Source organism: Cricetulus griseus, chromosome 3 (assembly GCF_003668045.3).
Source record: "Cricetulus griseus strain 17A/GY chromosome 3, alternate assembly CriGri-PICRH-1.0, whole genome shotgun sequence".
Lineage (NCBI taxonomy): Eukaryota > Metazoa > Chordata > Mammalia > Rodentia > Cricetidae > Cricetulus > Cricetulus griseus.
Window position 1 is genome coordinate 79,487,705 of NC_048596.1, and position 24,405 is coordinate 79,512,109.

A 24,405-nucleotide genomic window follows, 5' to 3' on the forward strand; every position below is an offset into this window, starting at 1 on the left:
AACGACTGAAAGGGGAGAAAGAGAAAAATCATTCTTCAATTTTGCTGTGTTTGACTTTACTGATATTTTCTCTCTACATTTTCAGAGGAAAGGAACAAGAGGAAGTCTTCCACAATGAAAGAGCTGAGGACACACAGAACCCCCATGGGTTGATCAGTTGTCTGTTTGTTGTAAGGAATGAAATGTAAATTATACTTTGGTTTCCACCCCTACCCCTACCCCCATCGGACTTATCAGCTGCCTATTTTGTGAAAGAAATTTTCTGGACACCATCAGCCTCAAATAACACCAGTTTATTGCCTTAATCTCTGTGGGCTGGGACTCAGACCATGTGGGCCCTCTTCTTCAAAGGTCTCTTGGGTCTTTTGATGAGAGATCCTCCTCCTCAAGAGACATGACCAGGGAAAGAAACACAGCAGGATCCAACTTTGGAGATGCTGTCAGAAGCCTCCTTCATTCAGGCCTTTGCCATGTAGAAACTGATTTACCAGAGCGAGGAAGCAAGACAGATTGATGCCAGCAAGACAGAAGTCCCCATCATTAGTAACCTTATCTCGTAAGTGACATTCCATCACTTATCTACATCCTGCTGATTAAAAGCAAGTCGCTAGATCCAGCCAGAGTTAGACAAGAGCCTGAATACCAGGAGGGGAGAATTATCTGGAGCCCTCTTCAAGGCTGTCTGCCACAATTACCCACTAGTGTTTTCATATGAATGGACTGCAGAGGACTCAGACCCAGCACAATGAGGCACATAAATAACCTGCAATTAGGAGGTGCCCAGAGGCAGTGATTTGCAGATATCCTGGTTAGGTTTTGTTTGGGGAACTGGGATTGTTCCCTGCTGGATCAGTTCAGGAAACACTTGGGTTAATTTGACAATTGTATTCAGAGTCATTAACTACAAGGACAGTATCCAGCTGTCCCCAGCATAGTAGTAAGAAATTTGCATATCTGTGGCATCAAAGACAAACTTGATTAGATAAAATAGGCAACATCAATTGACCTAATTCTGCTTTTACTGAGGTGGGAAGCTGGGAAAATTTCCTTAGTGTTCCCCTTGCAGCCTTTAAGGGTTAATTCTTTGACACTGGAAGTGTGAAATGAAGCAGTCTTCTGGAAAGAAATAGGTGTCTCGCCTCAAATTGGGTAATTGAGGATGGTTTAGGAGAGAAACTATTTACAGGACTGTGGGCAATGTTAAGAGAGACCAAGAGTGTGAAGTGCCCTGGAATTAGCAACAGCAGGGAACTCTTGCCCACCAGGTCTAAAAGGAAAAAGAAGGGAAGAGAGAGGGTCCTGAGACCCAGAGAGAACTTAGCTATAAGAAAGTGAGTTCCTGAACAACCAGGGCTACACAAAGAAATCCTGTCTCAAAACAAAAATAGATAGATAGACAGACAGACAGACAGACAGGGAGGGAGGGAGGAAGGAAGGAAGGAAGGAAGGAAGGAAGGAAGGAAGGAAGGAAGGAAGGAGCTGGCCAACAAGAACAGCGGCCTTCAAGGGGCTCTAAGCCCCCACCCCCTCTGTCTGTCAGAAGGAAGCTGAAAGAATACAGACCCTGATGTCTCTTCTTCCCTCCAACCTACTGCTAGGTTCTACTATCCCATCCCAGCTGGACACCTGGACAGCTAAGTAGCTTAACTAGGCTTTCTGGACAAGCAAAGGTAAGAAGAGGGCAAAACAATTTAGAGATGTGAGGCAGAAATTACCCAAAATCTAAATAAAAAGCTAGGCAATGAGGTCGGGGCTTTTTAAATTGCAGCGGTCATAAAAAAAAAAAAAAAAAAGCCCCTCTTCAAAGCTTCCAAATTCTGTTACTCAAACTTGCATGGAGAAATTCAGTAGAAATTGTGTAAATTGTCTGTGTGTGTGTGTGTGTGTGTGTGTGTGTGTGTGTGTGTGTGTGTGTGTGTGTGTGTGTGTGATCCTAACAAAGGGAGCAGGCAGAATTGTTGGGAGGACTGTGTCATCCACTACATAGAGTGGTGTGCCAGAAGGTCTCAGAGGATAGAAGAGATTCCCCACATCGAATCTTTCCATATGTCATTGCCATCTTAGCCTGCCTCATAAAAGTCCAGGAAGGGGGTGAAAGTTAACACAATCCACTTGCCAGTGATTGTAGATATGCCCATTGTTTGAAAAGACTCACTTCCTTTTCTGGACTAGCCAGTACCTGATGCAGTGAAGACAGGGGGCGGGCACATGATGAACTGCCTATGGTGACTACTGAAGAGTCTGCAGAAGAACCAGACATCCAAAATGGATCTGCAGATGAGGACTCATTTCTAGGCCACACTCTAGAGATGTTCCAACCAAGTGTGCTGTATAGCCTGGGAATTCTTAGTGATTTTTTTGGACTAGGATCTCACTATATAGCCAAGGCTGGCCTTGAACTCACAGGTCTTTTCCTTGGCCTCTGAAGTACCACAAGTAAATGCTACCACACCTAGCTCATAGAACTCTTTCTTAAGTCAAACTTTAGTGTGTGTGTGTGTGTGTGTGTGTGTGTGTGTGTGTGTGAGAGAGAGAGAGAGAGAGAGAGAGAGAGAGAAAGAGAGAGAGAGTACTTTTTAAATTTTATGTTCATAAGTGTTTTTTTTTTCCCAAATGTCTATGTATATGTGGGCCTAGTGTCTTTGGAGGTCAGAGAGAGTGTCAGATCCCCTGAAAATGGAACTACAGGTGCTTGTGAGCCACCCTGTGGGTGCTGGGAACTCTGAATCCTCTGCCAAAGCAATAAGTGGCTCTTATCCTCTGGGCCATCTCTCCAGTCCTAAGGACAAAGTACTTCTAAGGTCAAAGAAATGGCTACTACTTGATATGAACTTGTCACTCTCACCCATTTCTTCAGCAAAGCCCATGCATACAGAACAACCTCTCTTTGGCAGAACAGCCCATCACCATTTACTGTGGCTTACCCCCTGGGTACCAAACCCTGAGCTCAGACTCCATTAGCTAGCAGGCTGAAGCTACAGAAAGACTTCCAGCCCTCAGCAAGCCAGGCCCAGCATCTGAGTGGACTAAAAATGGGGTGCCTGCAAAAAGATCTACTGGATAATATTCAAAATGGTTAATAACCAGGAAGGCACAGGTCCTGCCTGGTCAGAACCATAGCAGCAGCATACCGTATCTAAGCACAAATGATCTTGATCCCTGATCTAACTACAAACCTGTTATGAAGGGGGAGACTGGGAGTCCACTGGGAGGGCTGACATTGAAAGGTGAATGGGACAGCACCTGCCAGTGTGACCTCCTGCTTCCCTGCATGCGAGGGACCAGGCATTTCAGCCTGACACCCCAGGGGTCCTGCAGGGCACAAGCTAGATTTGTCTTTCTGCCTCAGGCCATCACCAATTATCCGTGCTGTGAGGCAAGCTGGCCTTCTGCCAGAAGAGGAGGTGAAGGGATTTACAGAATCTCTCTCTGATCTAACTTATTAGAGAAGTTAGAGTCGCCCATCCCAGAGGCAGCAGTGCACAGAGGTGAAGAAGTCAGGCTTCAACCCCTCCTGAGTGGGAGGCCTTCCACAGAGCTCCTTATCCTCTCCTGAGCTCAGTCTCCTTGCCCTGCAAAGGGGAATCACCTCAGGACCCACCCAGTCAGGTCCTGATGACAGTGAAATAAGCTAGCAATACAGCAGCAGCCCTTCAGCAGCCTGACAAAGTGGGCTCTCTATCTTTATGATGGAGAGCTATTATGAGTATCCAGAGGGGAGTGTTGACCAGAAAGGTTAGAAGTCAGTGACCAAAACTAAAGATGACTCACAAAAGCTACAAGGTAAGCAGAACTTAAAGAGTTCTGTAGGCAGGTGTGATGGAACACACCTGTGAGCTCAGCACTCCTAAGGCAAGACTAGGAGTTTAAGGCTAGCCTGGGCTACATAGTAAGACTCTGTCTCAAACACTTAGACACACACACACACACACACACACACACACACACACACACACGTGCTAGACAGGTAGCTCAGTCAAGACACTGCTTGCCATGTTTTACCTAATTCAATCCCAGAACCCACATTTTATTTTTTAAAAAAGAATCAAAAACATAGGGAGGAAAGGAAAGGGAGAGTGATGAGATTATATTGTAATTTTAAAATTTAATTAAAAATAAGCTACAAAAATTAAAAATAATAAAATAAAATACAGGTGTGGTATCTCACATTTGTAAAACTAGCTCTGCGGAGGTGGAAACAGCAGGTCCCTGGAGCTCACTGGCCAGCCATACTGGCAAAAGTGTGAGTTCCAACAGGAAACCCTGTCTCAAAAACACAGTTGGCAGTGATTAAGGAAGTCACCCAAGGTTGGCCTCTGACCTCCACATGCACATACAAGTTCATACACATGAGTACACACCTGCACATACATGCACCCCCACACATATAGACACACCAAGAGAGGGATTTTTATTGTTTGTCTCTAGTTTTCCTCGATAACCAAGGCCATAGGAAGTGGGGACAGTTGGGAGCACCAAGGCCTTTCTGAAGTGCTCTGTCTCTCTATGGCGACCGGCCATGGCGGTCAGCCATTTACCCTGTTCCTCTTCTTAGTCTCCCCATTCTGTCGGGCCTTATAATAAACTTATAGTCAATATGTCTGTCTCAGAATTTCTCTTTTCTTCTTTTTAAACAAAACAATAACATTTTGGCGCCCGGACGTGGAAAGGCTCTGCCCTTTATACCTTCTCCGCGACCCGCTGGCGGGCGCGTGTTAGGCAAGGGTAACCTTACAACCCACTTCCATCTCTGCTTTTCCTGGTACTCCCTCCTGCCTGCAGCAGCCTGAGAAGACAGAACTCAACTCGCCGCTTTTCCAACTAAGGATCTATTGAACTCACTGATCTGCCTATTCGCTGCAATCCGGTAAGATACCCAGAACCGCTTCCATGGGGCAGACCCAGCGCTGTTCACTCTGGGTCCATTTTTCGGTTTCGGGCCGGGTACTCTCAGACAGGGCAATCTGTGCATTTCTTGGCCTTGCCCACGGGAAATATATTTTTACGGGATCTTTAGGTTACTGGCAGCGAGTAGGTAAATGAGCGGAGTTCTGCCTCCCAGTGGGAACTTTCTTTCACCTGGGAATGTCCCTCATTGTTCTGATTGTTCTATTTCTGACTGTTTCTTCTTGGTTGGCAATGTCTGCTTGAGATGCTCTGAGAGTTTTGTTTGTTTGCTGGTTTTCATTTTTCCACATGAATGACGTTTAAAACTTTTCTGGCAATTGAGAAGTGCTTTCGGGGGTCGCCATCTCAACCACGTGGGCTAACATGGGGGCCGCCATCTTGGTCATAACCAGGTGACCTGGCTTAGGCCTACCCACTCAGTTCAGTGACTTGCACAGGCAAGCACTGCCACCTGACATCTTGCTTTTTATTTCTTCTTTCACTTGTTGGGTGCATTTCCTAAAGGTCAGGCATGGGATCCCGCTCCAGGAGCGGTGCTTTTTTGCTTTTCTCAGTTCGGACTGCTGGGTCCTTTTTCGGTTTCGGGACAGCTGTGTCCCCTTCGGGGCCAGGCCCCTGGCAACTCCCACGGGCAGACGTGCATCCGGAGAGGAGCTTTTTGCCGGTTTTCAACTTGCCTCACCCATGGGAAATGCATAGAGGGACCTTTCTGGTTTCATCCAACAAGCAGGTAAACAGACAAAAGCGGCTTACGGTTGCCGCCGTTTTGGTCATGTGACCTACCTATAGGCACGCCCAGCTCCACTGTCCTTTGCCAGCAAACCTGTCTGCCAACCAGATCTTCTTGCTTTTTATTTTATTTTTGTCTTTTTGCTTTTTATTTTATTTTTTTGTCTATGATTTCTTCTTTCACTGGCTCTGTTGTTCATGGCTTGTTTACTAAATACTGTGCCTTTCCAGGGCCCTCTGTTTAAGTCTACCCTGTCTCTTTAAATCTCCTGTCTGTTTGCTACACTGTATGGATGAGAGATTACATTCTGACTCCCCCTTTACTGTTATCCAGTCCTGCTTGTCTCTGTACCTGTAATTTAACTTTATACTTATCTAGCTCTATATACAATTTAAATTAAACTATACTAAGTCTCATATTTCTAAATTGCTATATATCTTTAAATGATGGTAAACATTTAAAGTCATAAAGGTCTAATTTAACTATACTTAAAATTTAAGCCAAGTCTATACAACTTAAATTTAACTCATGTAACTTTAAATGATGATAAAAGTTAAAAATCATAAAGGTCTATTTCAAACTAACAAAATATTTATACCACTCAGTCTATCCTGTAAGCCGTTTACAAAGGTACAGCTTTTATTACAAAAAGGGATTTTTCTCTAACTAAAGGCAAACTTTTAACTGCTAAGATACTAAACAGATGACAGCCCTCAAATGCTCAGAGATCTAGAAAATATGGCATTTAAAATGTTTTGTTAAAAAGCTTTTTATAACAGAGAGATAGGCCAGCTGCTGGCCCCACCCCATTTCCTCCGAGAAGACTGATGGGCACTGAAGAAACTTCATCTCGGGTCAGTGACAACGCTGGTCACTGAGCAACCCTGCCCTTCACCTCAACTACTACAAAGTATTCCAGACCTTGGACAAGAGGACAACGGAATCGACTTTCCCAGCGTTGCTTGGGCCAACGGTAGGCGAGTCTTCCCAAAGTCTTTAATCCACAGGTCACAAGTTATCAGCAAGAAGGCAGGTGTCCTACAGCCCGCTACTATGGATGGAGGACCTTGGGGATGGCTGTCCATGCAGCCTGCTGGCAAGTCTCTGTTATTCTTTAATCATTGACTCAGGTAAAATCTTATCCTTCTCAAGAACTCTGATGCTTTTGATGACTGATAGTCTTGCCAGCTTAAAGCAAAACAGATTCCAGTAACAGGTATTTTAGCGTTTATCTATGTAAAGATAGAAAAGTCTAAGATGTATGAAGGTCTGAGAATGTAGTTACGAAGGCCTGAGGATATAAAGGCTTAAATGGTGATAAAATGAGTTGAGACATTAAAAAAGAATAAAATATGTTCCTGATTTCTCTATTTCTCATGCTACTGTTCATAGTAAAGTTCAACAATACCACTATAGGATAATAACTACAAGGTCAAGATTAAGATGCTTTTCATTGTCCTAAAAAAATCTGTCTATTTTAAAATGGTAATACTTTCAGCCAAGTTGCTTCTAACATGAATATGCTTCTAACATGTCTAATACTTATGTTTCCACAAACTCTAAGGATTTTTGTAAGTTCCGGGGAGCCGAATCAGATCCAAACAGGTCAGGTTCACTCCAGGTAATATTCAATCTTTCCCTGGTCCCTTCACTCATCTTGGGACTCCTCGGGAACCCCTCCCTCATCTTACAATCTTCCCCTCAAGTGACAGGACCTAAGAAAAAATTTTTTTTCCTAAACTTAACCTTGTCCTCTGCTCTGTCAACATCTTGCCAGGTCTAAGAGGCGCCAGGGAGTTCCATACAGCCTGGACTACAATGAAACAACCAGCTTCCCCAGGACGTGGCAGCACCCCAACCTTCTCGGGTCCCCCAAAGATGGTCAACGCCCCCCACGTCAGCAGGAAGCAGTCTTAAGAATTCGACGCCCTTATTCCTTAACCTGCCATGTCTAAACACCCCACCTTTTTTAATAATAAGTAGAGGTGGGAATGAAAGGTTCAGGCATTATGCTGGCCTGCCCCTGTTACCTGGTGGAATCCACTCAGGCAATACCCTGGTCAGCCCAAGGTTCCATGGGAAAGAAGTCTGCACGCAGGTGCAGAGGACCCCTTTAAAAGATAAGTCCCAGCCGGGTGTTGGTGGCGCACACCTTTAATCCCAGCACTCGGGAGGCAGAGGCAGAAGGATCTCTGTGAGTTCGAGACCAGCCTGGTCTACAAGAGCTAGTTCCAGGACAGTCTCCAAAGCCACAGAGAAACCCTGTCTCGAAAAAACAAAAAAAAAAAAAAAAAAAAAAAAAAAGATAAGTCCCTGCCCCTTTACGCTCTCTCTCTCTCTGTTTCTCTCTCTCTGTTCCTGTGCCGCTCTCTGTGCGCTCTATGCGCTCTGTCTCTCTATGGCGACCGGCCATGGCGGTCAGCCATTTACCCTGTTCCTCTTCTTAGTCTCCCCATTCTGTCGGGCCTTATAATAAACTTATAGTCAATATGTCTGTCTCAGAATTTCTCTTTTCTTCTTTTTAAACAAAACAATAACAGGGACACTTGGGAGCACCAAGGCCTTTCTGAAGTGGCTCTGCTAAGTTGCATGTTCATGCTTGCCCACACAGCTGGTCTGACCCATTGAAACAGGGGACTGCTGCTCTTTATGGAGGAAGCAACCTGTGCTTGGAAAGCAGTGCTTTCTGCCACTTCCACACCAAGATGGATGAAAAGCAAACAGCAGTCCTGTAACCACGATGACAGTCGCCAACCTTTACAACAGCACCCTTTGCAGGATCTCCTCAGCCTCATGGGAAACAACCACAGGTTTTGGAAGGCTCACACTGTCTCCCCTTCCCATCTTCAAATGGACTCACTAAGTAACCCAAGATGGGGGCTGGAGAGATGGCTCAGTGGTTAAGAGCACTTGCTCTTGCAGAGGATCCACATGGTGGCTGTCTTAATTAGGGTTTTTATTGCTATGAAGGGATCCATGGCTATGGCAACCCTTACTAAGGAAAACATTTAATTGGGGTTGGCTTACAGTTTCAGAGGTTTAGTCCATTATCATCACAGCGGGAAGCACACAGGCAGACATGGTTCTGGAGATGAAGCTGAGAGTTCTACATCTGGGTTGGCAGGCAGCAGGAAGAGAGAGTGAGACACTAGGCCTGGCTTGAGCTTCTGAAACCTCAAAGCCCACCTCCTGTGACACACTACCTCCAACAAGGACATACCTATAATAATGCCAATCCCTATGTGTCTATGGGGGCCATTTTCATTCAAACCACCACAATGGCTCATAGCCATCTGCAACTCTAGTTCTAGGGGATCCAATTTCCCCTTCTGGTCTACCATGGGTACTAAGCACACACATGAGCACAGACATACATATAGGCAAAACATCCATACACACAAAATAAGAATAACTTTTGAAAGAGAGAGAGAGAGAGAGAGAGAGAGAGAGAGAGAGAGAGAGAGAGAGAGACCCAGGATGCCACCACTAACCACATTAGGAATCCCAGGTTGTTGTAGAATATTACTTTAACTGTGTAAAGGTGTGTTACATTTATTTCTGTTGTATTTGTTAATGATGTAAAGGTGTGTTACATTTGTGTTCTAGTTGTCTAATGATGTAAAGGTATGTTACATTTGTTTGTGCTGAATTGGTTTAATTATGTAAAGATGTGTTGCATTTGTTTCACCTTGCCTGCCTAAGGCACCTGGTTGATCTAATAAAGAGCTGAATGGACAATAGCCAGGTAGGAGAAAAGATAGACAGGGCTGGCAGGGAGAGAAAATAAAAAGAAGGAGAAATCAAGGCTCAAGAGTGAAGGGAAGAATGAGAGGAGGGAGGAAAGAGGGACATACCCAGGTCAAGAAGCCAGACAGCTGCTAGCCAGACAGACATAGAGACAGTAAGAAAGTAAGAAAAGGTAAAAAGCCCCCAGGTAAAAGGTAGATAAATAGAAATAGGCTAATTTAAGTTAAAAGAGCTAGCCAGAAATGTGCCTAAGCTAGACCAATTATTCAAAACTAATAAGGCTTTGTGTCATGATTTGGGAACTGCTTGGTGGCCCAAAAGAAAAAGCCTGTTACACCAAGTGGCTCAACAGCCACCTTGCAAATGATGCAGTTTCCAGTAGGTGGTAAAGGCCAATGCTGTCCCACCCTTTCCATTGCTCTGACTTCTTGTCCCTAAGACCAAAAGAAGCTGGCAATTTCTAAAAATAAGTTCATACCAGAAGGATCAAGTGGGGGCGGGGAATGGAGGGGCTGAGTCCCCCCCCCCCCGCACTGATCAGAAATCACTTCAATGATTGACCTATCCAATATATTTTTGTTTCTTTTTATTTCAACCCATTTGCCAAAGCCCAGAGCAGCTTAAAACCACACCCTCTACCCAAAATAAAAATATTTAGAAAGGTTAACTTAACTCCACTGATTCCCAAGGAAATAGAAACATCTGGAAAATGTATTTAAAAATTGATTTAATGTTGAGCCATGTTAAACGTTTTAATTTCCAAGCAATGTGATGCCCACCAAAACATCAATTAGTCGCAGCAATCAGGCAGGAATATTGGCTTCTGTTGAGAGATTCATTTGTTTCAGCCCAGCTAAGTGTCAAAGGAGAAATCCAACACACCCTGGTGCTCCGGGGAAGGGAAATCAAGCCAGACTGGAAACCAGATCACACCCTGGCTAAAAGAGCCCCCTCTTCATCCTTCCCTCACCACAGTCTCTCTGTCTCCAAGCCAATATGAGATGTAAATGAGCACCCACTAGGGAGACAGGCTGACTCAAGGATTTGCAAGGTGGTTTTTAATAATTATTTTTCCAAGGCTCTAGAGTCTCCCTGCCTTCACTGAGGCATTCAAGGAAAGGTTTCACACAGTCTGAAGCAGCTTCTCTCTCTACACACCTTCACCAGCTTCTTGTATCACCAAACAGGCCACTCAGCATAGGGACTTGGCCGCCAGAAGCAGCAGGGTACAGCCAAGCCAAAGACCCTGGGAGGCGGGCTCTCCTGAAAGTAAACACAAGGCAGGAGGGCCTATGAAGTTGCTGCAGAGCATAGAATGTGGGTGCATCATGCTCAGCTCCCTGAATTTCTCTCCCTGGAATGGGACCTCTCACCTGCAAACCTCCATCTCTTCATCACTTAAATGGGAATGATGGAGGAACTGGAACAAAATGGGATTGTGTGACTGGGCATGTGCCAGACCCACCTTAATCAAAGGAGTCAGGGAGCTCTCCCAAGTTGCAGATACCTGAGTGCACTGCTGGGCATACTGATTCAGGAACTCTTGGGGGAGGCCCAGGAATCTGTATTTAAACATCATTCCCAGGTGTTTAAGAAACAAGAGGAATAGAAAGGGTCAGACCACCTCCCCCCCCCCAAAAAAAAGGTTCACTCAATGACTGTGGGGTAAATGGAGGAAGAGGATTTAGGGTCTTGCCCTGTCCCTTTCTGACATTGCTGTTTCTAGAGGAAACTGGTACCTAACTCTCTGCAGAGAATTTGACAATGTCTGTTAACTTAAAAGTGTACTTGCCACTTGGACAGATGCAGACTGCACAGCTGCATGATTTGTAACAGAAAACAAGATTGCCTGACTATACAGAGAGTCTCTACAGGTCTGGTTAGATACTTAAGGCTCAGCCTATAAGCAGCCATTGTTCAGTCCCATGTAGGGCATGCAATGCCTCTAAGGGGTATCATTGGGACCAAATGATGCAGGGTGCAGAACAAGGGTACAATAAGCCCTAGTAAAAGTGCAAGGCTTGTGTAGGCTCAACCTGTTTGTGTATGCACAGACTATGTAAACAAATACACCAGGCACTGGAAACATTGGTTGCCCTGGAAAGAGGAACTGGGAAACTGGGAGACAAGAGACAACAGGAACTGGTTCCTCACATCACTCTCAGGTCTTATATGTTTAAAGCTATATGTTTTATCCATTCTGTGTGTCATACAAAATGCCATATGCATTCTATGTTTCAATGAAAACTTGCAAAAGATATCAAAGAACATGGCTCTTATTTGAAAGTGCCACTTGTGGCCACAGAAATTAAGTCCCCAATTTGACATCCTCAGTGGAAGGAGAAGAGGGAACATGAGGCTGTTAATTAAGAAAGAGAAGGGAGGGAGATGAGGAGAGAAAGAAAGAGAAGGGCATCCTAGTTAGACACCAAGTTACTCTTCCAGTCTGAGTGTTTCCGGTGCCACCCCCTGCTCAGGAAACAATCCACCTCCATCATCCTCTCTCTCTACCACCCTGCCTGAGTCATGCCAGCTCTCTGTCTTCCCCCATCCTTACATGACTGAATTTGCCAGGGCAAGGGTGGTGTGTCTGCCTTGCTCTGAACTGTCTCCCCAGAAGTATAGACCCACACCTAGTCCAAAGGTGGTACTCACTCAAGACAGGAGTCTAGGAAGAAGAGAGTGAAGGGCAGAGGAGAAGTCATCAAGAGTAAGAAAAGGAAGGAAGCTGTAGCTTCAGGGGTAACAGCATCTACTCCTGGGAACTGTCCCTCTCTTCTTCCCTCCTCCTCACCCTGCTTAGCCCTCAGTTGCCATCGTCTGCCCCTGATTATTGCCTCCCTAGTCTTATGGCTTTGAGATCTTATTGGCAAGGGCTTTACCTGTCTAACTTGCATCCACATTCTCAGCCCTCACTGCAGACTTAAAACACAGTAGATATCAAAGAGCTCTACAGTGGCTGATTAATAGGCCGATGAAAGTAGCCATTGAAATGAATTTAGTCCTGAGAGATTCTCATTCAGCAGATTCTGGGTCATACCCAGGGAATTCCAAGTCTTAAAGATCCCCCAGGTCTGGGGTGGTAGGGGAGGAAGGTAGGGAGAAGGGAACTGGGATTGTCATGTAATTCAATCTTGTTTGTAATTCCAAAAAAAAAAAAAAAAAAAAAAAAGATTCCCCCAGGTGGCTTCAAAGATGAGAGAGCTGTCAGTGCCCAAAGGAAGCTTAGTAGCAACTCCGGGCTAATCTTTGAGAGCAAATACCCAATGTCAACCAAGCCTCCACCCTGAATCATGGAAGCCTCCCCACCTTGCAGGGTGGACCAAGGTTCAGAGATGGGGACTCGGGGTGTGGCTGAAGCAAGGTTGCTCTGCTCACCTGTTGGCGACCCTGTGGAGGCAGGGCGGGCACTCACAGGATCATCTTGCCAGGAGTGAGTCTTGGCGCCATCTAGTGCCCTCTGGAGGCTCTGCAGCTGTGCCGAGCTGAGCTGCAGGCGCTGGGATTTGGTCACCGAAGCAGCATTCTGAGGACCCAAGGAAGCGATCTGCTCCGTGGACAGCTCCTGCAGGCAGGACAGTTGGGCGAGACCCTCTGTATACCCTCTCTGGATCTTCCTAACCTCGTTTATGTACTCAGAACTTCACAACTTTGTCACACCCTTGTACTGTGACCATAAGCAAGCATTAAATAGAAACTGAAAGAAACTATTTGAATCCGTATTCGATTTGCCCACTAACAGCAATCGAACTAACGGCTGGCCTCTTAAAAAAAAAGAGAGAATATGCGATTTTTGAAGTGTTACGGGGGTATTAAGCCATTCTAACTCCAAACTGAGATTTTTTTTTTTAACCTTGAAGTAATTAGAAGTACTAAAAGGGTTCTTGGCTTTCCATGTGAGTGTTGTTAATGACTTTGTACCAGAGAAAATACTGATGAAGCAAACTCTGACCTGAATGCCAGCCTGAATCTGAGTATATAACAGCTGTGTGATCTTCAGCAAGTTATGTCACTTCTCTAGGCTTCAGGCTTGCTTTGAGGTGACTCAGAGAACTCACCTCCAAGGCCAATCCCTGCCCCTTTGTTTACTGTTGGAATGTTCTATGACAAATCCTAGTAGCTCAGAAGAAAGAAAGGGCAGTATTTTCTGTTGATACTGCCATGAACAGCAGACACTGGGGACTCTGCTGGGTGCACTGTGACTTCTGGTTTGTGAACGTGACATTGTCTGAAGTCACACAGCTAGCTCCAGTGACACTAGGATAAGTCAGCACGGCAGAAGAGCCTCTGACATCTCCTGACTATTTTAAAGCAAACACCCCCAAGCTAGGAATTTATATGCTTCTGTTCCTTTGTCCCCTCCCTTTCTATTGGCCACTCACTTCACTCCTTCCAAGTTTTGGCCTCCTGAAATCAAATTCTTCAGCTTAGACTCCAGGATACAGCTCAGGCCTCTGAACACAGCAATGATATCTTCAGGCTGGGTGTCCTGTCTACCTCTCCAGCCTCTCACCTGACCCTCTTCCTTCCAGGCAAAACAAGGATCAGCATGTTCCCAGGAGGAAGCCACTCTTTGTGTCCTTTCTCCTGTCCGGGACACTGCCCCTCCCTCTGTAGGTGCTTGACCGACTCGCTCCTGTCAGAGTTTGTATTACAGAAATTATCTCTGTTTCTACTGCTACTGACTTGTGACCCACAGGCAAGACTGAATCCCTAGGTTTATGGTGTTTCCAAAAATAAATTCAAATTGAATACCAACGTGTAAAATCAGGAGATTTCACATGAAAATGGAGATTTCTGGCTGCCTCTGAAAAAGCAAGGAAGATCCAGCCACACTGGGCTGACATGGTCACACTGCATTGATGTGCCTATGGTGAGAAGCACACATAAGCACATACAACACACACACACACACACACACACACACACACACACACACACACTGTGTAGCCAGTGCTCTGCAGCTCAGCTCAGGCCCCATTCAGCCTGCTGCATCCTTGATGTCACCTTCACATGCCCCCTGAAGGCACTACGCTATAACCTCTTCACCAGAGAATTTACAGACCCAGATATGCCTGTCCTGGAGCCTGTGATGATGTAGTTGAAATAGAAATTTCAGGAATAGGCAACTGCCTGAACAAGGAAGCTGCCCCAACTGTACTCCAAACACGACCAGAGGGAAGTACTCAGAAAGTGCCATGATTCATTGCCATCTGCCCAGGGAGGAAGAAGGAATTTGCTCAGTGGCTGAAATGGTTTGGGTCAGAAATGTCCCTCACTGGTTCCTGTGTTTGAACACTTAGCGCTCAGCTAGCAGCAAGGTGTGGGACCTTTGAGACATAGGGCCTATCTTGTACAAGTAGGCCACTGGATATATAGTACTAGTGGGCCTTGAGTATTGCATCCTGGCATTACCTATGGTCCCCTCTCTGCTTCACTGACACAGACCTAGTGACACCAGCTGCCATGCTGGACTGCAACCGCTAAACCCTGGGCTGAAACAAGCACCTCCTTCCTTAAGTTAATTCTTTTTTTTTTTTTGTCACAGCAACAGGACAAGAAACTAATGCAGTGGCCTTTTGAGCCTTGAGGACAGCCATTTATTTCCCCCAAATAGCTGTCCAGGGTGCAGAAGTATTCTAGGTGTCCAGCATCCCCAAGTAGTGGGCAGGCTGTGTCCCCATGTCACCCAGAAAGCAACAGCGCCAAAACTGAGCCAAAATAGTAGCACATACCTATAATCTTAGCACTCTGGAAGTTGAGACAGGGAATGGTGTTTGGGCTACATGGTAGACTGGGCTACATACCAAGCTTAAGCAATTGAACAACATGTTAAGCCATTATCTCAAAAAAAAAAAAAAAAAAAAGCAGAAAAGGCTGGGGAGTCAGCTCAGCCATTATCCCGGCACTGGGGAGACAGAGGCAGTTAAGTCCTTTACTCATCAGCAAGTCTAAGCCATTTGCCGAGCTCTAGACCAGTGAAGGATGCTGTCTCAAGGCTTGCACAGGGGGTAAGGGGTAAGGAGAGTGGAGCTTGGCAGTTAAGAGCATTTGCTGCTCTTCCAAAGGACCCAGGTTCTACTCCCAGGACTCACATGGTGGTTCACAGCTGTCTGTAACTCCAGTCTCGGGGGAAACAGCATTCTCTTCTGGTCTCCTTGGACACTGCATGCATGTGGTGCACAGACATACATGCAGGCAAAACACCCAAATATACAAGATGAAAAGTTTTAAAAGGAAAAGGGCTAGGGTAATAACATAGTTCAGCAAGGTAACGGCACATGCTGCCAAGCTTCAAGACTGGAGATGGATCCCAGGACTAAAGTGGTAGAAGTAGAGACCAAAATTTCAAGACGTCCTCTGAACTTCACCCATACACCATGGCATGTGCATGTGTGGGAGCTCATACATATACAATTAAATAATTAATTTTAATTTTGTAAATACATAAAAAGGTGGGCAGCAAAAAAAGGAACAACACCCAACGTTGTCCTCTGGCTTCATGCATGCATACACAAACACACACATAAAAACAACAAGGTTACCCCCATCTCATCTGATCAGACTGTCCCCACAAATTGTCTCTTCATCTTTCTCATGGAAAGGAAGCAAGCATGCTTCCAGGCACTCTGCTTCCCTTTTTCAACTGACCCAGGCCCCTCTGGTAACTTTCCATAGTAACTCATGTGGGCCAGCCTGGGTCTCCTCACACTCCTTCCATCAGTAGAAACTGATCGACATCAGCTCATTGTAAAGGAAGTGTTTACAGCACCGTGATCCCTGTCTGCAAACCCGAAGCCCATGAACTCTAAAAACTGAAAGTTTTTTTCCCAAAGTTTAAGACAAACTAGCAGAAGTTGACCTAAACTGACAGAAGGCTATTTATAGTGCATTTAGCGTGACTTGTCATAGGTGTCTTCCCAAAAAATGAATGTGTTTGCTTGTGAATGCTCCCTCAAACACTGTTAAAGGTGTTGGGGCAATGGGGTGACCTTTACAAAACCTGAAACCTTCTGAATTCTGAAATGTACCTGGGGGCTTTGCACAAGGATTTATGAACTTGTCACAAACCACCAGAAATAGAAACTCAGTACCATGGGCTATGAAGGAAGGGCACTAAAAAGAATAACATAAAATAGAAATTTAAGGGGAAAAAACTTCTTAAGAAACCACCTCAAGTTATCGTCGTGTGGGTATTCTCAGTTGGCATGCAGATCTCCTCTGGCCCTAAAATCCAAGGCTGGCTGGAAGCCCCGAGAAGCCAGATCTGGCACCTGTTTCCCTGTGTGATCTGAGTTCCCATTTCCTCCTGAAGAAATGAGCACCTACTTTGAACGTCTCCCCAGGCAGGCATCTTATGGCTGATGGCTGGAAATGAGGCATCAGTTCCTTGTCAAGCATTCGGAGCTCCGCCTTAGTTAAGCCAGCTAGGGAGAGAGGGAATCGCAAGGGAATCAGCTCAAGCTGCAGGAAACACCACCATGGTGGTTGGTGTTAATGGCTCTGCAGAATGTACAGACCCATGAGTACCAGGAAAGCACTATTTCTCACCTCACTAGAAAGCCAGCCAGGGAATCCAGTTCCTTAATCAACTCAGGAAAACATGTGGGTCACATTAGCCCTGATTGGCCTCCTACAGTAGAGTGTATACCAAGAAGGAGGTTCATTTACACACTCTAAGATTGAGTATAAATCTATTTAGGGGCCAATCAAATCACACTCTAGACCAGTGTTTTTTGAAACTATAGTATGCAAAAGGATCTCCAGGAGGGCTCATTTAAAATGTAGGCTTGTGGTCACTGTCCCCTGCAATTTAAGTCTTGACACAGATTCTACTGGAACTCCTTCATTTTACTACATTGTGACCAAGGATTATTACTTTGTTCTGTTACATTTTAATTTAGTCCCAGTTTTCAACTTGAAGAGAGGGGATGTGTTCGGTGACCTCTTACCTGCGATGGTCCCAAGTTCCTGCAAGATGGAGCTGGTCCACTCAGTGGGTCTTCCAAATACAACTTCTGCTTTCTTCTTAAACCCAGCCAAGACAGGGGTGCTGCAGAGCAGTGTCCCAATTCTGGCCACCACTGCCCTGGGTAGAGAGGAGAGATCTGGTGAGTCTGGGGGAGGGAATTCCCCAGCCATCAAGCAGTACACAGAGGATAGAAATCTCAGCATCTAGACAGGATCCAGTGAGTCCCATTGCCAACTTTAGCCCAGAAAGGGGGCAAAGATGAGAAAGTGGAGAGCATATGAGTGGATGGATGGATGGATGGATGGAATAGTGAATGTGTGAGTAAATGGAACATTTGCCATTTTGCACACTTGCATTTTGGTTACCTGAATTCTGAGGTCTTTATAAGTGGGATTTCAGTGGTGTCCATAGCACATAGAGTAGGACCAAGCCCAACCAAATGGAAACTCTTCAGATCATGGATACCGTAGCCTGAATCTTCAAGGAATGCCTTCAGAATGGATTTAGCCTATAGAAAGAAAGAAAGAAAGAAAGAAAGAAAGAAAGAAAGAAAGAGGAGAGAGGGAGGGAAGAAGGAAGGAAGGAAGGAAGGAAGGAAGGAAGGAAGGAAGGAAGGAAGGAAGGAAGGAAGGAAGAAAGAAAAAATATATATATATATCTGTCAATTTCTTTCATTTGAAAACCATTATGACTTCAGGTGGCTAGACTGTTCAAGTGCTTGGGCATCCAGATCTGGGCATTTCCAGCATCCATCTCCATAACTCTCCAGCAAAACCTCCTATGCCCTGCCCCTCCCTGCCTCTGCTCAAACCATCTCCTCCATATGAAATATACTCCTGTGTTTCCAGCTATTGAAAGCCAGCCATTGCCTGTGTTTTGGTTCCTTTCAAATGTCATTTCTGCATAAAAAGCTCAAGCTCAAATGACCCTTTTCCTTTCTCTCTTTTCTACAAAGCTGTATCTTTTCCTCAATCTTTAGTGTCAGAGACTATGAATGATTTTTGTGCTTAAAAATAAAACTACACAGGGATATCTCCAATGAAGTTTAAGGGTCTGACTACAAGGTCTTGCACAATTCCAGCAGAGAAGCTACTCAAACCTCATGACTTGTCCCAGGCAAAACCACTCTCCCCAACTTTCCCCTCCCCCGCATGTAGTCCAGTTGGAGGCAACTGCATCATGAGATCCACATGTAATGACATGGCCTAGTCCTGTCCTAATCGTGTCATTTTTTTTTCTGCCTGTCCACATGTGATTTGTCCAGGACTAACCAAGATTTTGGATAGATTAATTTGAAGAACTATCACTTTTCTTCTTGACCTTGGAAAGAAACACACAGGGATCCTTGAGGTGATATGCACAGGTATCTTCTAGAACCCACTACACTGAGGAGGCCTACCTATCTAAGAAGAAAGAAAATACAAAACAAAGCAGAATCCATTGACTATGTTGAAGCTGCTGGATGAAGATGCACCCAAACTCTGAATCTGAGTTCTCTGTTATGAGCAATGTGGTGGTCTGGATAAGAATGGCCCCAGAGACTCATGTGTTTGAATGCTTGGTCCCCAGTTGATAGAACTGTTTTGGAAGGATTAGAAGGTGTGGCCTTCTTGAAATAGGTATGTCACTGGAAGTGGGCTTTGAGGTTTTAAAAGCACATACCACTTCTAGTTAGCACCACCCCTGCCTTGTGATTGTGGACCAGTGCCACGCCTGCCTGCCCACTGCCACATTTGCCACCATGCTAGTCATAGGCTCTGCCTCTACAACTGTGGGCCCCCAAATTAAACACTTTCTTTCATAAGTTGCCTTGGTCATGGTGTTTGTCATGGCCATAGAACAGCAGCTAAGACAAACATCACCATAATTCCTTTCCTCACTCAGGTTAGTTTATGTTGAGTTTGCTGCTGCTTATAAATAAACGTGTCCAGACTTCACTTGATTTACCTACACTGGGCCTGAAAAAGATCCACAGTCCTTGGGGCTGAGCTATATAGCAAATTGTGGGTCCTTCAGTGCTGACAAGAGCAGATAGGGAGAGGTCAGAAGATAAAGATGAGGAGGCATCCAAAGATGACAAAAGCATCCAAGCATGAACATTCAGCATTAAGTAGGAGTCAAGGTCATGGGACATAGTCATCTTCCCTCCTTCCTTTGGGTCAATCATCTACATCACACAGGACAAAGGTTATATTGAGAGAGATTCTGAGAAACAATGAAATACTGCACTGGGGTTCCACTTTCCATGTGTCTGCTGCTGTCCCATCCCTCAAGTCTATTCAATGTGTATATTCTCAGAGACTACTATCCCCTGGGCTTCCCCAACTCAAAGAGTGTCCTCTTTCACTATTCTTATGAGCATCCCATTCATCTATTTTCTGTTCCCCTCAATCACTACTTTTGTTGCCTGTCGCACTGACAGATCCCCAAAGAATCATGTCTAGCTTGTCATTGTGTTCCAAGTATCTAACTAAAGCCTGCTATATACTTTATGAGCAACTGAGTAAATAAATGACCATCTAAGTGAGTGACCCATACACATCATAGGAAAATACATGCTTCTATAAAGAAGACATCATTTTGATGCCTTCCCAAGATGGACTCCATTATGGTTTGAATATGAAATGTTCATTTGTCAAACACTTGATCACCAGTTGGTGGCACTAGTTTCAAAGGTTGTGGAAACTTTGGAAGGCAGGGCTTCATTGAAGAAAGTAGAATACTGGGGCATGCCTTCAAAGGTTCTACCTGCTCCCCAGTGCCTTCCTTATTCTATATGTCCAGTCCGCCATGAGGTGAAGCAACCCCTTCACCATACACTACTACAACCATGATGTTCTGCCCAAGGACATGAAGTCATGTGACCACGGCCCAAACCCTCTGAAAACATGAATTAGATGAGTCTTTCCTCCTTTAAGTTATTTGCGTTGGTTATTGTGTTACTGAAAGGTTCAGGCATCATGCTGACCTGCCCCGGTTACCTGGCAGAATCCACTCAGGCAGTAGCCTGGTCAGCCCAGGGTTCCATGTCCTTTAAAAGACAGACCCCTGCCCACTTATGCTCTTTTACTCTTACAGTGTCTCTCTTACCTTCCCTCCCTCTTTGTTCTCTCTCCTTGCTCCTCTCTCTCTCTCTCTCTCTCTTTCTCTCCCACTCTCACTCTCCCCCTCCCCCACCTGGAATAAATTCTATGATTAATGTACTCTCTATAGTTCGTGTTCCATTGCACCGGTTCCATCTAGCAGCTTATTCTAATTTTTAGACTTAAACAAAATAACAGCAGTTATAGCAACAAGGAATGGACAGACTGGTTGCTGATGAGTTGCCCTCAATGGTTACGTAGCTTTTAGCAGCTGAGTTCAGAACATTGAATATCTATAGCTTCAGCTTCAGCTTCAGCTTGCATGGCTCTGACTGAATGGTAATATGAACCAAGAGTAATAAAAGCTAGCATGTTGAATATTCTGTGTTTGCTACACTATTCAGACAGCTTTATCACAGCAACTCATCTACTCCTCACCACAACCTTATTAGCCAAATATTAACAAATCACCCACTGAGGCATGAAGAGGCTAAAACAATATTACTCTCCTAGAAACTGATAGTTCTATGTCAAAATAAAAAAAAATGACAGAGATTATGGACATGGCTCAGTGGTTAAAGGGCCTGCTGTGCAAGTCTGAAGTTGAGAATTTGAATCTCAAGAACCCCCATTAATGCCAGGTCAGCATGAAAGTTCACATGTAATTCTAGCACGCCAGTGCCATAGTCAGGGATCACCAGGGAAAGCTGGCTAGCTAGACTAGCCAAATCAATGAGATCTGAGTTCAATTAAGAGATCCTGAATAAAATAAAGTGCAAGGAAGACTCCCAATGTCAGTCTTACAGCTACACACACACACACACACACACACACACACACACACACACACACAAGAAATCTAAAAAACCCAGGCAGTGGGTACCACAGTTGGCTTACCCATTAAAGATGTATGCCTCTAGAAAAAAAAAAAAAACATGGAGATTCAACAGCACCCAATATCCCCAGACAGTCAAGCACTATTGAGGCAGGCCCCACCCTGCCCAGCTTCCAAGATCAGACAAGACCAGATCATTCAGAGTGGTGTGGCCATAAACTGTATTTTTCTTATTAAATCTTCACAATCAGATTTTACTAGTTGACTCATGGCAATTTGTGCTCCTCAAATATCATGGATGCCCATTTTAAGATGAAAGTGCAAAATTACAATTCAAATAAAATTGCTTTGAAGATGCCGTATTAAATTGTCTTTGCACCTGGAACCCAGAAAATGCAAGCTCAGCCTGCAAGGTGATAAGTCAAAATATATTTCTTTGAATGACTGGACGAGTGTATGTGTAATGATTCTGAGACAATTAATACCAAACTTGTAGGCAATATTAACCACTGAAAAATGAGTAGCTGTAAGATTTCAATCTCTCTGTTCATCCCTCTGGCTTCTATAATAGTTTTTTCCCCCTTATATTAGGTTTTAAGCTGAACTATCTGCTAATGTAGTTCCTCCAGGTCTGACTATTAATCTAGAAACATGCATTTAAAGGTTTGATTGGAGGCTGAAGTTGAAGAACTGACTGAAAATGATATATGCAAATGTTACGTTTTCATATCCTTTTCAAACATATTGATATATCTCGCTGCCATCCACGGGAATTAAAACTGGCGCACGGAAAAAGGGATGCTCTAGCTTCTAAGTTGGATCCGTTTTTCGGTTTCTTCCAGGCTGCAAATAAAATCATTTTAATAACAGGAATGGAATGTGGCACTTTCTAAACTAGTCAAAACCAGTTTTAGAGTCAGAGAACCATGGGATTGCAGAATGTTAGTGGAAAGAACTTCAGTTTATTGGGCTTCATCCTTTTCATTCTGCAAACAAGAAAAGCAACTCAGGGAAAGGGAAGTGACTGTGGTACTGGTGACTCGGAATGCCAAGAACAATGATAAAAAGAATAGGGAAAGCAACTGTTGTTTAGATGTGAAATGTCCCCATAGGTTCACCAGTTTGAACACTTGTTCCCCGGCTGTAGCACTGTGTGGGAAGCATGTGGAACCTACAGGAAGTGGAGCCTTGCTGCAGGAAGTGAGTCATTGGGAAGTGAGCCTTGAAGTTTATAAGGTGGCCTGACTTCCTGCTCGCTTTCTGCTTCCTGACTGCCAACTCAGAGTGACCAGATGGCCTCGCTCTACTGCAGCCATGTTTTCCTTGCCTGAAGCCACACTTCCCCATCAGAATGGAAGAGGTTCCTCAAACTGTGAACCAGAATAAACCCTTTCTTCCTTAAATGGCTCCTTGTCAGGTGTTTTGTGAGAAAGGTAACTGATTCAGTAATTGTTTTACTGACCTTCATATATTATTGTACAATACATTTTATTTTTTAACTCATTTCATTCTCATGGCCAGGATCTCCATATTAACCCTGCTCCAGGCAAGGCATGACGCTGTACTTGAAAGGTGTCACTTGGAATCATGGGACATCGTTACAAACACCTAGTGATTGAAGAGCCCACGCATTGGTTTTGCCTGCCCAACACCCATTCCCCTTGGCTGAATAACACCATTACTTTCCCTTTTTTCAACTACTCTGAATTGACTTTATCTTGCTGCTGTTACAAATTACCACCAACCTGGTGGTAAAACAGATGTATTCACTTATAGTTCTGGAGGCTTTAAGTCCTAAAATGAATCAGTGGGCTGTTTCATTTGAGGGCTTTAGAGAGAATGCATTTCCTTGCTTTTTCTGACTATTAGTTAGTTCATTCTTTAATTCATGGTCACATATTCTATCTTCAAAACCATTAGCCTAGCACCTCAAGACTCCTGTTTCCCTCTGCTTTCATTGTTGAATCCTCTTCTATGGCTGTGGTATCATGGCTCCCTCTTATAAGGCACCTTATGGTTACATTGGGCCCACCAGGACAATTTTACATCTCAGGGTCTTTAAAAACCTTTTTTACATGTATGGGTGTGTGCCTGAGTGTATGCGGTGCACTATGTGTGTGCAAGTACCCATGGATGCTAGAAGACATCACATCCCCTGGAATTGTGAATGCTGTGAATTGAACATAGGTCCTCTACAAGAGCAGCAAGTGGTCTTAACAACTGAACCATCTGGCCAGCCCCCATCTCAAGATCTTTAAATGACTTGCATCTATTAAGTTCCTTACTGCAATGGTTTGTATTTACAGGTTCTAGGAACTTAGATTGAAGATCTTTGTAGAAGTGGTTTAATCTGTCTTCCGTATACCCTCCCCCACTTTCAGATCACCCTGCAGTCATAGAGACGGGACTCTGTAGCAGGAATAACCAACTAACATATTCTACTCCAGATAGGAATGATTGCTCAGAGCTGAGCAACTCTGAGAGCAGAGTTAATGGTAGAACCTCCTAATATAATAAATGAAACAGATGCATTTTGATGGGGCTGCTATAAACGTAATGTAAACCTAATGCTAAAACACCACTGAGGGATAGCTGACCAAGAATGAAGCTAATATGGAGGCACTTATGACTAAATACCCAAATGCCTCACCCAATCAAAACTAAAATTCCCGGCGTGGGGGGGGGGGTACTTCTTTAGCTCCCAGGAGATTAACAACCAAACAGACTTTCAACCCATCATGCACATCTAGAAAACAGAACAAAATATAGGAAGTAATGATATTAAAATATTGAACAACCAGGGAGCATGTCGGGGTGACCATGAAGCAAGGTAAGTAAATAAAGTAAGCCCTAAAATCGTCCCCAGGAGTCACCTTCCACATCAGAAGGCAGGAAAGATCAGTGGGTCCCAGTGGTCTAGCCTCACTGAAGACATAGATCCAAGGTCAAAAAGCAAACCTATCAAGCTACTGTCCCCACTAGTTCAAATCTCAGCGCTTACCAAATAGCAATCCATGTCTGCTGACCTCTAGAAGTTGAGAGTATCTTAGCATTCATTTATTCAATGCATATTTATTATGTGGTGAAACATGTATGTGTAACCATATATTTTTAAAGAAAAAATATGTGC

At 44.5% G+C, this 24,405-nt stretch overlaps 1 protein-coding gene across 1 annotated transcript in view; it reads right to left on the reverse strand.

The window, feature by feature from the left end:
- Positions 1 to 10,577: 10,577 nt before the first annotated feature.
- Positions 10,578 to 24,405, reverse strand: part of Otoa (otoancorin) — a 71,711-nt gene continuing 57,883 nt past the window's right edge. Inside the window, exons 24-28 of the mRNA XM_027410351.2 lie at positions 17,723 to 17,865; positions 17,338 to 17,474; positions 16,715 to 16,812; positions 12,764 to 12,950; positions 10,578 to 10,648 (exon numbers count right to left, since the gene is read on the reverse strand). Of these exons, the coding sequence (XP_027266152.1) occupies positions 10,578 to 10,648; positions 12,764 to 12,950; positions 16,715 to 16,812; positions 17,338 to 17,474; positions 17,723 to 17,865 (636 nt within the window). The remainder of the gene's footprint in view (positions 10,649 to 12,763; positions 12,951 to 16,714; positions 16,813 to 17,337; positions 17,475 to 17,722; positions 17,866 to 24,405) is intronic.